This window comes from Agelaius tricolor, unplaced genomic scaffold (genome assembly GCF_023055355.1).
Source record: "Agelaius tricolor isolate 1412-34295 unplaced genomic scaffold, bAgeTri1.0.p SCAF_1, whole genome shotgun sequence".
Classification (NCBI taxonomy): domain Eukaryota; kingdom Metazoa; phylum Chordata; class Aves; order Passeriformes; family Icteridae; genus Agelaius; species Agelaius tricolor.
The window spans coordinates 2,154,121-2,168,980 of record NW_027269261.1 but is presented as its reverse complement, the minus strand read 5'-3'; the positions used below and the strand labels follow the sequence as shown (position 1 = coordinate 2,168,980).

The following is a 14,860-nucleotide window of genomic DNA, read 5'->3' as shown; positions in this document are numbered from 1 at the left end:
TAAATGTAAACCAAGTTTATTTTGCTCTTAAGTAGTGTTCTTTAAGCACTACAGCATGGTAAACAATGTAAATTAGTATAAGTCATCTCAAAAGCCAGTTTTTTTTTTTATTTTATGAGTTGTTAAAAAGATGCAGCCTATTCTAACAGGATAAATATTTTAACCATTTCACTTCGAGTTAATGAAGGCTCACAAATGAGCAACACTCCTCATTGAGGAAAACAAAAAGCTGTTGTCGACAAAGCGACAGCACACACACAAAAACAAAAGAACTGTGTAAAAATAACTAACTGTACTGTGTTCCCATACTCTTTAGAAGTTGCTTTACAATGGGATGATATGCACATGATCTTGCTGCAAACTTGCCATACAACTTGCAAATACACGTAGCCTATAGCCTTACCACTCAGTCCAGAAAGCTGCTAACTGATCAGAACAAACGCAGCACTAGAATCCTCTGCTTAACAATTAATTCTGTCTGCTTTACTCTTTACCTTTTCTCCTAGACTGCAGGACAGACCAGAAAGAAAATGACTCCGAATTAAAAATCGATACTCTGACAGGAAATTGTATTGTTTTGCAATATAGTCTTTTACAAGTTACGCTTTGCCTATTTTCCCCTTAGCCACAAAATGGGCATGAAGTAATTACTTTGAAAATGCCTTAATTTTCAACTTCATGCAAATCTAAATAAAGATGACCAAACAAAAGCTTAAACAATGGAAGGATATTTCACAGAAAATTTCTTATACAAAAAACACATAAGAAAAAGGGCCACTAGGTGACATTTTAATTTACAAATTGGCATCATTTTGGTCAACAAATATCCAAGTGCTGTTTTCTTCTATCACAACAAAGTAGCTGTACAGAAAGAAAACTGCAAAACTTGTTTTATTTTTGTTTTAATCGCACATCTCCTCGGGAATTTCATGTGGATTAAGGATGCCAGGTACAGACATCTGAAGTTTATGCTTCTCCTCTTGAGCCTGCCGAAGGGCTGTTTCTCTCTCCTCCAAGAACAAGTCTGATGTGTCTTCACCTGCAAATTCCTGGGGTAATTCACACAAAAACATCACTTTATTGTCAAGTGCTTAAGGCAGAGTAATAGCTTCCAAAATTATACAGGAAACATTTTCCCTTCCTGTTCCCTGACAGGCTACTTGCATGGTTTTCTGTTCCTAAGGTCACAACCAATATAAAGCAATATTTAAAGATGTTCACCGTGTGTTACAGAATGGGATGCCAAACCCAGCAGCTGGAGTCTATCCTCACTAAAGCAGAATCATTACAGTTCTGAAATACCTGACAATTGCAATCTCAAAACTAATTAGCAAATTATTTCCTGCAATCTTATCATTCCAGCATCCTTAGAAAAAATAAAGGCATAGCGTTAGTGTAGTGAATTTCAAAACTGGTCCCAATTCCAAGCAGAATGAAAAAAATCTGGTTTAAAAACAGATTTCCCATTAGATTAAAACTAAAAACTAATTTCCCATTAGATTTAGTTTTGCAGTTGTCCTAAGACATGAGGATTGTGTGCACAATGCCTAACACGAGCAATGATGTTCAAACCCCATTTGTGAAGTGAAATCCCAGTGAAACAGGTTCCATGAACACTACTCAGTCACACAAGCCATTGAACAGAGTTCTCACTGCATTTTAAAAAGATGCAAAATAACTTCTAATTCTCAAACAAGCACTGACTCCACACTGCCCAAAAGCTTTCCAACAATATCCTGCTGAAAATTATTTTTAATTTTTTGAGAAAGCATGCCCAACACACCTTGATTTGGACCAGGAAATCCCTTAGGTGTTCCTTGAAGGCAGGAATATCCTGGTTTAAACTGAAGAGTCCTGTTACGAACAGCTTAACCTGGGCACTAACAGCAAACACATCAGTTAGAATCCCAAGAAATAAAAACCCACCGAGGAGCATGAATGAATCAAGGCAGACTTACTCTTGCAGGTGAGGAAATGCAGATTTGAGGAGATTAGCCACATACTCCTGAATAAACATTTGGTTGTTCACCGGGTTGCCAGGGTTTAAAGGAGTACTTATCTTTCCCTCTTCTACCAAGTTGAACATGTAGGCAAGGATTGACGCATGCATTGTCAAACCTGCAGATCAAAGGCACACACAGGCAGCCGGTATTCAGAAGCAGTTGTTGATATTCAGAACAGGATGTGAGCCATTCCTGTGATGCTCAGGGGTGCTTTCAAGCAGAGGCCCTGCTCACCTGCAGTGTGGGAGGTGTCTGTGACCACGGAGAAGATGTGCTGGAGGATGTCACAGAAATAGGTCTGATAGAAGCTCTGGGCAGCCGTCTCCTCCTGCGCCACGTTCTGCAGCAGGGTGTAAAGGATCTGCAGTCCTGCACAACAGGCATAGAAAAGTGACCAGGAGAACAATATTCCAACAGCTGGGAGATTCTGGCCTTTCCCAATAACAGGAATAGCCCAAGAGATCCTGATGGGCAGCAGGATGCCCAGCATGGCACACGTGATGGGCTTGTGAGGCACTACCCAGGCTGGCACTAGAGGGCACTGCCTCTCAGACATGGCACGCCCCTTCAGCTTCATTATACTATCATTAGCATATCATTAGCATAAAGAGCCAATCACACTTCTTGATGAGCAAAAACCCTCTACCCAGACAAATGTTGGCTATTTAAACAGAGAAAGATATTTGAATGTTGAGATTTAAATGGAAACTTCAATTACTTTACTTGGTGAAATGCAACTGAAAAACATCCTTTCTCCCCATCCCCAAATGCCTAAAAGAATCACTGGTTCCACAATTTTTTGTGGCATAATTTTAAGCTCCTGCTTAAAACGTTCAGCCATTTCAGAAGACTGCCAATGCTCAGGTGGCAAAGAAAGCAAGAAGAAACTGTAACAGTGCTGTCTTCCAGCTACAGGAATGAATCAACAACCAAACATCTCAGCCCATCCATGGATTCTTGGCTGACACCTTGGAGCTGAGACAGAGGAATTCTATCCTTGTGCAAATGCAGAATCATGTGAACAATATGCTATGTTTGATTAAAGAAAATGAAGAAAAAGAACAGCGTTCTACCAGAAAATCTCTGATCTGTATTAAACACTTCCATTTACCTGTATCTGCAACGTTTCTCATTGTGTGTTTGAAAGCCCAAATAATAGAATCCAGGACAAGTTTGAACTGTGCAGGTGGAATGGCCAGGAAGGCTGGGAAGCAGTGAGAATTTACAGCTTGAAGTAGCAAGAAGAAGTTTGTTCTATGTTCAGGATATTCTTCAAAGTCCTAGAAGGGAAAGGGGAAAAAGCCAAGTTTCCTTAAGTTCCATCACAGCATCTTCCATTAAACAGAGCAAGGCAGTACATACTGCACACTTAGTGAGGAAATAATGGACTGAGCAGCAGTGGTGTTCTTACACTTGAAATATTTATCAATTTTAGCACTTTGTCCTACACTGACATTTGACTTCTGCCTGCAGAAGTGCAGCACTCCAAGGCCCCAGAAAAATGGCTAATGGCTTAAATCAAGAACTAACCAAAGAAATTTGAAGCAATTTAAGATACCTAACTAGGCAGCTCAGCTATAAAACAAGTACATTCATCTGAGCAGAAATCTTGTCAAGTGCCACAAACGCGCTCTGTGACTGGGAAAAACACCAAATAAATAAATCCCAAGATCCCACACGCCACAGTGACATTCAGAGGGAGATGCCTCATCCCCAGCTTCAAACAGAGATACCTTGTTGATCATGTTTAATGTGCACTCAAAGACAGCATCGAAGATCTGAGGTATTTCAGCAGTGATGTGTCCCCCCAGCTTGTTGACGATGATGGCCATGGTGCTGAGCACCTCGGGCTCGCGCGCCGCCGGCACGTTCCGCTGGTAGTCGATGAGAACGGCATCCAACAAGGGAGGAACAAAGTTCTCAGCTACCTGGGTGAAGAGTAAGCCAGGTTATAGCAGAGCAGCTACTGGGCACAGTCTCAGGCACAGTCAGCAGCCAAGTTAGTTCCTCCTTCAGTTACAGTGACACTTTTCCTCAGCAAGTTGAAGTTCCCATCCTCTGTCTCCATCTTAAATCTCCTTGTCTCCCTTTATAATTACTCTCAGCTAAAATTAACTGAAGTATCTCAAACACTGCTCAGGCTTACCTCTTCTAATTTCACTTCCTCCATTATATTTTACACACCTCCTGAAGCAAGTTCCTTTGACCAACAACTGAACACAAAGCAGAATTCTTCCCAATTCTGTCTTAGGGGTTATTTGTATAAAATGCAGCCACTTACCATCTGCGGATCATTGGACCTGCTCACCCAGCCAGAAATTAATTTTAAAGTTTCCCTTTTTACAGTCCTCATACTTCTAATCAAGGGCTGCTTTGTTACCATTTCACCTGGAAAATTTTAAAGCTTCAGTTAATTGTGTGAGGTGCCAAAAAAACCCCAAATCAAACAAACAAAAAAAGTATATCCCAAAACAAACAAACCAACAAACCAACCAAAAAAAAATCCCAAAAAAACAGAACACAACAAAAAAGCACCAAAAAACCCCCCCACCATCAAATTAACTTGATATTAACAAAACAGAATACTTGATTGTTATATCTGAATGACAAAGACTATTAAAGACTTCCTTTGTCTTTAATCTTTGCCAGTTGTAAAAACATTGTGAGGCAACTGCAATCACAGCAGTTGCTACTCCAGGAGCTCACCAGGCCCTCAGCCCCACCAACTGCTTCCTCAACTTCACTGTGTCTGGCAATGATGAATTCTGGCCATTAGATCAGCTGAATGAGAAGTTATTGATTTCTCTGCCAGTTCTACCCTGAATTCCGAGAAGCCACTTCAAGGTAAAGCAGCTGTGCAGTTACCAAGCTGCATTTAACATTCCAGTTTCCAGGTACACCCTGTGCACTGGCCAGAAAACTGGGCACAGCACAGAATTCAGCAACTGACTCATTTCATCCTGTAAAGGACTACTACAGAAGCACATTCTGCTGAGATGCCAGAGGCCCCAAGTTAGCTGGTAAAAATAAGGGAGGTAATTGAGAATTCCTCCTGTGATTGCAGCCTGGTTTACCAGGACATTCAGGCATCTTCACTCATTACATTTCTGCAAGACAGCCTTGGTGCAGCACACTCTCATCCCAAAGCCTGCTGACATTTTCTGAAGCAATGAACAAGATCCTGTTTACAGACAGTCCTTTAATACTCAAAACCAGAGCAAGCTAAAAGAACACAGGCTACCTACACTGCATCTCAGCAAGATGCTTATCAACTCTAAGTGAGCAGCCCTGGTATTCTGCATTCTCCTAAACTTGATCATTTATAGAGGTTTCTTCCTCCCTCTGAAGCTGGGAGTTCTTTATTTGAACACAACATCTGTTAACAAGCAAAGATGTGAGCACTTTCAGTCCTTCCCCACTGTCCCAAACAGTAAAATTAACCTAACTGGGATGTACTCTGGAACCCAATGGCAGGCACTGCTAAACCCCATTGCCAGGGAGAACATGGCATTTCTTACCATTAGCCTGAATAGCTGCAGAAATATTTTCACTTAGGCACTTGTACACATTCAGCATATCTAAATAAATTCTTCCAAGCTGAATCACAAAGGGGTGGCCAACTGCTTTACATGCTCGTACATTGGTTTTCAGAATGCTACCAAGCTGCTTAACTGTTTCAGGATCCTTTAGAATATCAACATTCTGTGAAAAAAAACAGAGTTCATCTTCATTAGTGAACACAACCACCCTTTGGCTTTTAATATAAAAGCCTAAGTTTAAACAATTTATTTTATATACTGCCTTAAAGAACAGATCCCTCAAATTTATGGACTTTTTACAGAGATCCCACAGTTTATTTCATGGCATTTGCCACTACCTCCAACAGAGTCAGGATAAAACTTCATTTCATTCTGCTTTTCTGCAGAATTATTTTGCTGCAGTGCTACAAGCATTACTCTAGTTAGAGAAAAAAGAAAAACCAAGGAGATGAAGAAGTTGAAAACAGACAGAAGGGGTCCAATGGAAATGCAGTATGTTCTTGGGAGAAGTCAGGGTAGGAAAAGTAACTCAAGCTTGCTTAAGGTTCAGGCCCTTAATTAGATTAACTGCAAATGGATTGTCTCTTGTGAAGTGCAAGACTGTTGTTCTTTAATGTGTAGAGATAAAAGTATTTTCAGAAGACTGAAAGAAATAGAAGACAAAGTAAGAAAAGATTCTCTTTATTAAGAGATTGGTGGGAGCAGAAAGGAAGAACAGGGAGCAGTATTTTTAGCATTTTAACTTTTCTGTTACCCAAAAGCCAAGTGAAAGGGAAGCATTAGGAAAAAACCACTGAAATGAATTCTGTACAGTAAGAGATTGTACTTTAAATCAAATTTAAACAGGTATTTGTTTTGTCATTTAAGTCTCCTCTCTCAAAACAACACCTCCATTGTCATGTCAATCTCTGTCTCAGCCATCATGTAATGAAGTGCAGCCCAACTCTGTGCACTCAGTGTGAAAAACACAACCAGGGCAGGGCAAACATTTAGCAGGGTTTTGGACCTGGACCCAGAACACATTAAAATGGAGGAGCTCACCTTTGTTGCCTGCTGAATGATGCTGTCCCACACCTGGTTGGGCAGCAACATGTACTTTTCTATCAGATGCTCCTGCACAGTCTGGTCTGTCTGTGCCCCAATCATGTATCCAACTGCTTCGTAAAATGTGTGCACCTGAGGGAACAGCAACACCACAAACCCCAAGGTTAAAAGGGACTAAGGAAAAACTCAGTTCTACCAGACATGTTTGAACTGTGCACTGGCTCCCATCAACCCTGAAGGATCTTCTTCCAGGTGCCAGATCCACTCTGCCTGAACTTTCTGTGCATTCAGTGTGCAGGTGCGCACTGCTCCTTTTTTGGAAAGTACTGAGTTTTGCATTTTCCCTTTCTGGATTGTTCCTCACTCCCTCCTTCCCCAAATACAAGAGCTGTAGGTATAAACTGTTAAGAGTAGGATATTGCTCTTTCCCAAAGCAGAATCACCAAGTTACACACAGTATCTTCTTGAAGACACTCCAGAAATCAAAATTCCAACAAAATGCACTTGAATTCTCCTTCCAAACCTTCCAACTGACATCTCAGCAATGCATCTTGATCATGGCATTCATACTCTAACACTGTCCCTAAGGAAAACTGAAGAATATAATTCAATGGGTGTGCAAAACACCCCACAATTTAAAAGGAAGGAACTGTGCATTAATCTTTAGCAATTATCCCCAGCCCCAAACAGAACCTACCTGCTGTGGCTGAAGGTCACAGATGATTGTGTTAATATTGTTCAGGATTTCATCAATAAATGGCATGACCTCTCCCACCTGAACCTGGACAAAGTGTCGGCGGCATTTTTGTGCTATTTTTATGAAGGTATCACAAGCCATGTCCTGGACACCATCGTGGGTTTCTAAATGAAATTCAGGCAGTTACTCCTTTGTATTTTTTCCCCTTCACGTATAGGCTTTTTTTTTTTTTTTTTAATTATTAAAACAGCAAATTAAAAAAAGCAGATAATTACCATGCATAAATTCAAACAGCTTGTTGACTACTGTCTTCAAAAATTTCCAGTGAGCTCTCAAAAACCGTGGGTATTGACCTACTATATACATTATATTTGATGCAATAATGGCTTTATTGTCCTTCCCTCGCTTTTGTTCGCAGAGTCCCAGGAGATCCTACAACACAACAGATTCTTAGGTTCCTCTTCAAGTTTGTCTTGTTTCATTACAAGCATAACCTCCTATAAGCAGCTATATTAAAGGTGGTTGCCCACAGTCAAGCTCAAAATCCAAATGAAGAAATAAAAACCCAAACAAGTCTGTTAAGATTAGAACGATGCAATCATTCAAGTTTAATCCAAACCCTGATCACTGTGTTTAAACTAAGCAATCTCCATTTTAAACTATAACTAAGGATTCCTGCAGGGGGAGTTCAACAAGCCTTACACTACTCAATACTGGCTGAGTAGCTGATAGATAAAAATACAGGCTCCACATCAAATAGACAAAGTTAAACTACATCTTCTGTATGATTAAAAACTAAATATTCTGTAAGCATCTTTGTATGACTTTATAAATTCTGTTACTCTTGTAAAAATATTATCCACATATTAACCAAACTTTGGGTTTGATCAATGAATATACAGATATAGCAAAAGTGTAAGGTGTCAGGATAGCTACAGCCATGGGGTACTTTGCCACTTTGCCAAAGCAATCCCTTTCCATCTCTTCTGCATCCCCAAAGAACACATTTGACCATAAATTAATTTTTATCTGATGCAAAGGCTCCTTGGATCAATGCATTGTTCATCGCTAACTTATTCATCGCCCCTAAATTCAGGATGGAAGATTTCCCATTAATTTATTCTTCTCCACCAGGGCAGCTTCTCTAAGCTGACAGAGCAGGATTTCTGCAAGCTTGGTTTCTGCAGCACAAACTGGAGTGTGAGCAGGCTGTGCCCAGCATACCTTGATCACTGTGACCAGGAACCTCTTCTCATCCTCCTCGTGCATGGCGCCGCTGATGGAGCCGATGGCCCAGCACAGCGTGTTCAGGTTCTTCCAGGACCACTCCGTCCCATTCACCTGATTGTGGAGCTTCTCAGTCATAATTCTTTCTGTGTCTGCATAGTCCAGATGTGTGAGATAAACTGGAAGAGATCAATGTGGAACCTTTGAAAGCAGCAGCCTGGAGCTCAACTCCATAAGCACGTCCCATAAAAACCCACTGAAGCTCTCAGGTAAAAGTGTCCTGGTTCCTTCCTGAAGTCATGACAGCACGAGGCAGAAATTTGTTCAAATTATTTTAAAGATGGACAATAAATTTCATAGAGAATTGAAGTTCTAAGGAACTTCAGCAAAACTTCACATGCAGGTAATGTGAAAAGTCTAAATCAATGCATGTCCCACGTGACACCAAGGCAAATTTTAATCAAAAGGCATCTGTACTGATGGCCTGTAGGAATATGGGACTGGCTGCCTATGGGGGACATTATACAGTGTGTAATCCCACACATTTTCTCCAGCTCTGTATTTTATTGGTGGTTGCAATAAGCCACAATTAAAATGGAGCTGGTGCTCCTGAACAGGTCTAGGTGGAAGATTCAGGTATCACAACTCAGTCACTTGCATCAGCCCCTAATAGGATTAGTGTCTCCAATATAAAACTCTAAATCCCAGCAAGTCAAGAGCAATTTATGGCCAGGTTCAGAAATAGATTTTTACTGTACCACAAAATACAGCTTCCACCACATTCTCCCCCTTTTTTTTTTCTTTTCTTCTCCAAGTGAATCTTATAGGTAACACAATATAAGCAATAACAAACCTGACCTGCATTTTCATAGAAATAATCTTGTATCTGGCAAAACAACTTATGCTCAGGATATACAGTAATTGTTTCACAAAACAAAAATGGTTTTCACATTCCACATGCAAATGTATTAAAACAGTTAATTTAACACCGGCTATACCTACATACCCAGCAGACAGGTGAGAATAAAAACACCCACTACACCCACATATACTCTGCATCTCACAAGCTTTCCAACACACACATTCCTAGAGCATCAACCTGATGCTCAACACTCAGTGTTCCCATCTGCATTTGAGAAAATGAATTTAATACTGAATGTCTAATGTCCTGGATATCTGACAACTATACTCATTATCACTGCAATAACTAAGGACAAAAATGAAGAGTGAATTACTACTCCATCAGGTTATAAACCACTGCATGCCTCACACAGGAAACTTCAGCGCAGGCACTGCCTCCTCCCCTTGCAGCCTGTGTAGTACTCCTTGCTGATAACCATTCACCCACACAATAGCTGAGATGCTAAGATTACACACTGCAGCACTGTGATGCAGCTGCACAAAGCCAGGGCACGCCATCTGCAGCCAGCTCACTTACCCAAGGTTTCTCTCATGTTCTTGTACAAGTTGATGGAATCCGTGTCCTTCATGAACTCCCGAACCACCTCCCCTTGGTCATTCTCCACCACCAGGACTTCTTCAGGCTTGGCCATGCGGCTCACCATGAGCAATCGAACCTGGGGGAAGCTCAAACTCCATCAAACTGCAACCACCACCTCTCTCCCAGCTGCACAAGTGGCTCCAGAGCCCTCTGCCCAGGCAGCCTCAGCCACACACAGGGTACATCCAGCTGTACAGAAATGGCAGCTAACAAATGCCAGCTTCTTCCAGTGAGGACAGAGCCTGCTGACTTCTCTCCCTCCAATGAACAAGCAGAGTACTTAAAGAAACCCCAACCTATGTAACATTTACACTTTCCAGAGGTTCAAAATGCTTATGTCATATTAGGGGTCTTTTAAAGACCACTTCTCCCAAACACACGGGTTTTCCTCCAACTCTTAACACCTCAAGCCTTTCTGTTAAAGAAACTGCTTAGTACAGATTTATGTTAAAATTAAGCATCTTAAAAAAGCTGAAATATCACATTCATTATCTTTTTATATACTGGTGTCATCTTAAAGTATTTCCACATTGATTCTATAACTAGAGTTGAATCAACTATCGATTACTCTAAGGTAAATTTTCTTATATCTCTCCTTCCACGAAGTGAACTCTCTAATTCAGAAAGAGGAGCTGAATCTCCAGAGTGCCCTTCCTTGAGCATGGGTTACCTTGGACAGAACAGGCAAATAAAGCTGTCTCCTTGGAGGGACATCGAAGTGCTGGCTCCCTGAGAGCAGCGGCGACGCCGACGTGGAGAACGGGCTCTCCCTGTAGAGCTCAGCAGCTAAATGGTTCCAATATTCCAGGCAAATCTTGAAAATTTCAGTTTCTTCAACTTCTGATACCAACAACATGTAATGAAGAGCCTGGAAAAGAGTGGTTTGAACACCCAGTTAGTGAGTGTATCTGCAGATCAAACCACATGGATTCGAGTTCAGTTAGCCAAATCCTGACCAAATGCCAAATGAATCTGAGAGTTTGGAACAAGAGGCATTGGCACTGCAATGCCATTACTTACAGGTCAGAGTTGGGACTGGCAGAACAACTCCTAACCAAGGACTCCCTCACTTATTGTTATTTTCAAAGTGTGTTTGTATTCTTTAATCTGAAATAGCCTAAAGACATCTTAGAAATGCCATCACCAAACCAGCCTGGTTGGAAATTATCAAACCCACAGCCTCTGGAGCTTCTGCAAGGCATTTTCAGAACCTCAAAAAAGCCTCACCAGCTGCTGTCAGTGACTGCTATTCTCAAGACCATTGCTGCTACTTTGTTCTGGATCCTTTGACCCTGGCATACTGCTCCTTTGCCTTCAGAGAAGTCACCTACTAGAACATTTCCAACTTCTTTCCTGACAGAACAGCCAGAGCAGGCTGAGCAGGGAAAGCCACTGATGCAATTCTGACAAGCTCAGATACCAACCTGAGAAATTAAAACTACACAGACAAACCTCTTTTGCCTAAGCTTATTATGCAGTCCCTGGTGAAAGATATCAAAGCAATTGCCCATTAGTGAACAAACAGAATGAAATGATAAAATCTGAAGATATTTTCATAGATTAAACACGCCAACATTAAGCACTTTGAAAGGTAAAGACCTGATACAGCATCTCCACCTACAGTGTCAAAAGAGGGACTCAGGACACCTGTACATTGCTCTTTATACATCAATTTCTCTAGGTAATTTCACTTCAAATAACTGATGTAGATTCCTCTGCTAGTTTGCAGAGATCCAGTGAATCCATGGAATGATTTCAGCTGCTACATCCTAAGTGCAGGAATTAACAGGTTAGAATGATACAGCTTTTAAAGTAAACCTGTACTTAGGTTCTATTACACCAGAGCTTACAGAAGCTTAATTTGCAACCATTTTAGGCAGGCATAAGAACTTTGTTAAACATTTCAAGCCTGAAAGTCTTCAGAATCCAGTTTTGTAAATGCCTTTTTACACAGGTCTTCCTAGTACAGTGTAAGTAGAAACTTGAGCTTTGAGCTGTGTGCCCCTGATTCCCAGTTATTTTAAAAGCTTACTACTTGCAAATTCAGGAATTATCTGGAACTGTTACCAGCTGCTCTGAGTCCATCTTCTAAATGAGCTACAATAATTTGATATTTGCAGCCAATTTTAATAATACTTTTTTTTGTTTGTTTGTTTTTTGTAGAGGGCTACCTCCAGAAGATATTGAGAACAGACTGGAATTCAGATGGGCACACTGGATTACAGCTAATCAACCTGCAAAATGCACTTCCCCCTCCCAATATACCTGGTCTCCAGGTTTAAAAATTGGGGTGGTGATTTTCTCCCCCGTCTCAGGGCAGTTCCTCAGCCTAGAACCTCCAAGCCTGCACAGGGCTTGATTCTGCACACAGAAAATGCTGCTTCAAGGGATACGGAGCAGCTTCCATTCCCTTGGAGTGGAGCAGTAGCAAAAAAGTCACCACAGAACAGTTCCATCCCAGCTAAAATGCTATTCACAACTGAAACACCACAACTGAAAACCCTAACCTTGGGATCTACCCCTACCACAGCATGAAGCAGTACCCTCAGTGCTTCAGCCTTTCCAGCCCTTCCTTCTTATCTGAATCTCCAATATTTGCCACAATCCCAGCGGCTTTACTGTCACAGTCACTTGGTAGGGCTCTGCCACTGGCACACAGAGTCTTTACTGCACAGAAAATCTCATTCTTGAAGACTATTTAAAGCCTTTCAGCTGGGAAATGGCAAACTAGGCAGGGAACTACACCAGGATGGAGGAACTGGCCTGGAGCATGAGCTGGACCCTGGAGAGCAGCTCTGGGTGCTCAGTGACAACAGAGACTGATGAAGTCATTGCAACACACCTTCATGGGAGAGGTACACAGGACATGTAAACCCATGGAAAAACAATATATTAATTGACTTTGAAGCACTATTTGACACTTCCATGCAGGGCCAAGAAAGAAGAGGGTGAGACAGAGTTAAGTTTTCAGACATTGCACTGGTAAAGGATCATTGGAAAGAGAAGGCCATTGAAGCATACTAGGAAACCAAACTTTTGAGGGGGTTTTGTATTTCTGATTGGTTTTTCTCTTCCCAACTTTAATTACAATGATCTAGAAATTGCATTAATATCACGTCCTTTGAGCATGAGAACACACCTGCTACATTTCTGAAGCAGATAAGCCAAGCTGCTTACCTCCATTAGTGTTTCCCTCAGATTTAACCTTTTCTCTATAAGTAGACCGTGCTCCTTGAGGAACGTGCAGAGGAACAAACTGAGATTCTGAATGAAGTTCTGTTCATCATCTTTTCCATTGGAGTATGCAAGTCGGATATTGGTATTTAAAGGAAGCATCTGACAAAAAGAAATCATCAAGAATTTCCCTTTTTATACTTTGTATTAACAAGTATGCTGCTTTTTGTTTTTTTATAAAGAACCTTCAAGATGGGCCAACATTGTCAAGAGAGGAAAAGATTGTTACAAAAAAACCCTTCACCCATCCACTTATGATATAAATACACTGAGGACCTGAATCTGAACTGCTCAGAAGGGAATGATCAGATTATACAAATTTGATGTATGGTTTTATCTCTTCCAAAAATTAAAAAGAAACTTGCAGAAGTTAGGTCAGTTTAGATCTTGAGACACACAGTTCACATTTCCCCATGAGACAGCCCAAGGGTTCAAAATATTTCTCAAATTAATCAAATCAATAGAGCAGAAATGCAGCTGGATCAAGTTCAGAAAAAACCACTTGGCATCTTCTGATCAAGCCACAAACACCACCAAAGAACAATACTTTTCCTATCAAGAGCTCTATAATGAATATAAACCTGTCAACTTTCTACAGAAATGGATTTTGTGATATGAAATTCAAAGGGAGATTTCTGATAAACATTTACCTGTTTTAACTGCATCATGGTCAGTGTAAAAAGTGTTACAAACTGTTCTTCATACTGGCTTACACTGACACCTGCAATCTCTGTGAGGCACTTCAAAGAGACATTTCGAAACATGGGGACATTTAAGAACTGTTGAGGGAAGAAAAAAATAAAAGAGCATTATAGAAGTGTTGTACAGCTTTTCTGCAACTTGTATTTAGATTTAAGAGCTATCATTTCTTTGCAAGAATACCTTGTATATTAGTGTGCTGATTAACTTGGTCTCAAATATATATCCCAGAGGAATCCAGTTCAGAAATCGTAGTAAAGTTTCCAAGGTTGCATGGACTAAGGGAGCGTTTTGGGAGTTTTCCTGTAAATGAAATTTTGGAGTTTATGGCATTGTGACACTGTTAGGCACAAAGCGGGGGAAGTTTGAAAACATCATTAAAGAAATGTGACTTACCATCACAAACTGACACAGCTGAAATATCTGAGAGAATTCATTGCACATGCTGTAAAAAAAAATAATTGAAAACTAAGCATTTCCATACTTCATAAATCAAAATATCTATGCTCACAGGACAGGTCCTTAAGAGGACCTTAGATGCCATAGAGGCATTCTACAGCCACCTGGTTTATCCCCATTTTCATGGTAATAATCCATGTTTGAGGTAGCTTGAAGCCTGCAGCTCAATTCTAAGAAAAGAAGGAAATCCAACCAATCGATGCTGAATGCTACGTTAAAAGCATAGGAACCATCAGTCAACAGATGCTACCTGCAGCAAGGTACAAACCCCTGTGTGTACAAAATGAGTTTAGGGATCCCCTAAGGAGTAGTGCTTCAAAGAAAAATCACTAACCCTCTTGGGCTCAGAAATGGAATTACACAGCTGTAGGTGCTCACACAAAGGCTCCAAGTGAGAGCAACTATTTAGCAGCAAGCACAGAGTCTACTCTGCTCATCAAGATTTAAACAGATACAC

At 40.8% G+C, this 14,860-nt stretch overlaps 1 protein-coding gene across 5 annotated transcripts in view; it reads right to left on the bottom strand.

Moving 5' to 3' along the window:
- Nucleotides 1-14,860, bottom strand: part of XPO1 (exportin 1) — a 34,710-nt gene continuing 19,850 nt past the window's right edge. For all 5 annotated transcript variants that reach the window (XM_071442974.1, XM_071442922.1, XM_071442827.1 and 2 more), the window contains 18 exons: nt 14,341-14,389; nt 14,128-14,247; nt 13,896-14,024; nt 13,189-13,347; nt 10,682-10,879; nt 9,949-10,087; nt 8,508-8,689; nt 7,559-7,715; nt 7,284-7,447; nt 6,584-6,718; nt 5,522-5,705; nt 4,285-4,391; nt 3,737-3,931; nt 3,115-3,283; nt 2,238-2,372; nt 1,959-2,118; nt 1,784-1,880; nt 1-1,049 (listed from right to left, as the gene is read on the bottom strand). In XM_071442974.1, the coding sequence (XP_071299075.1) occupies nt 903-1,049; nt 1,784-1,880; nt 1,959-2,118; nt 2,238-2,372; nt 3,115-3,283; nt 3,737-3,931; nt 4,285-4,391; nt 5,522-5,705; nt 6,584-6,718; nt 7,284-7,447; nt 7,559-7,715; nt 8,508-8,689; nt 9,949-10,087; nt 10,682-10,879; nt 13,189-13,347; nt 13,896-14,024; nt 14,128-14,247; nt 14,341-14,389 (2,626 nt within the window). In that variant the 3' untranslated portion in view covers nt 1-902. The remainder of the gene's footprint in view (nt 1,050-1,783; nt 1,881-1,958; nt 2,119-2,237; nt 2,373-3,114; nt 3,284-3,736; nt 3,932-4,284; nt 4,392-5,521; nt 5,706-6,583; nt 6,719-7,283; nt 7,448-7,558; nt 7,716-8,507; nt 8,690-9,948; nt 10,088-10,681; nt 10,880-13,188; nt 13,348-13,895; nt 14,025-14,127; nt 14,248-14,340; nt 14,390-14,860) is intronic.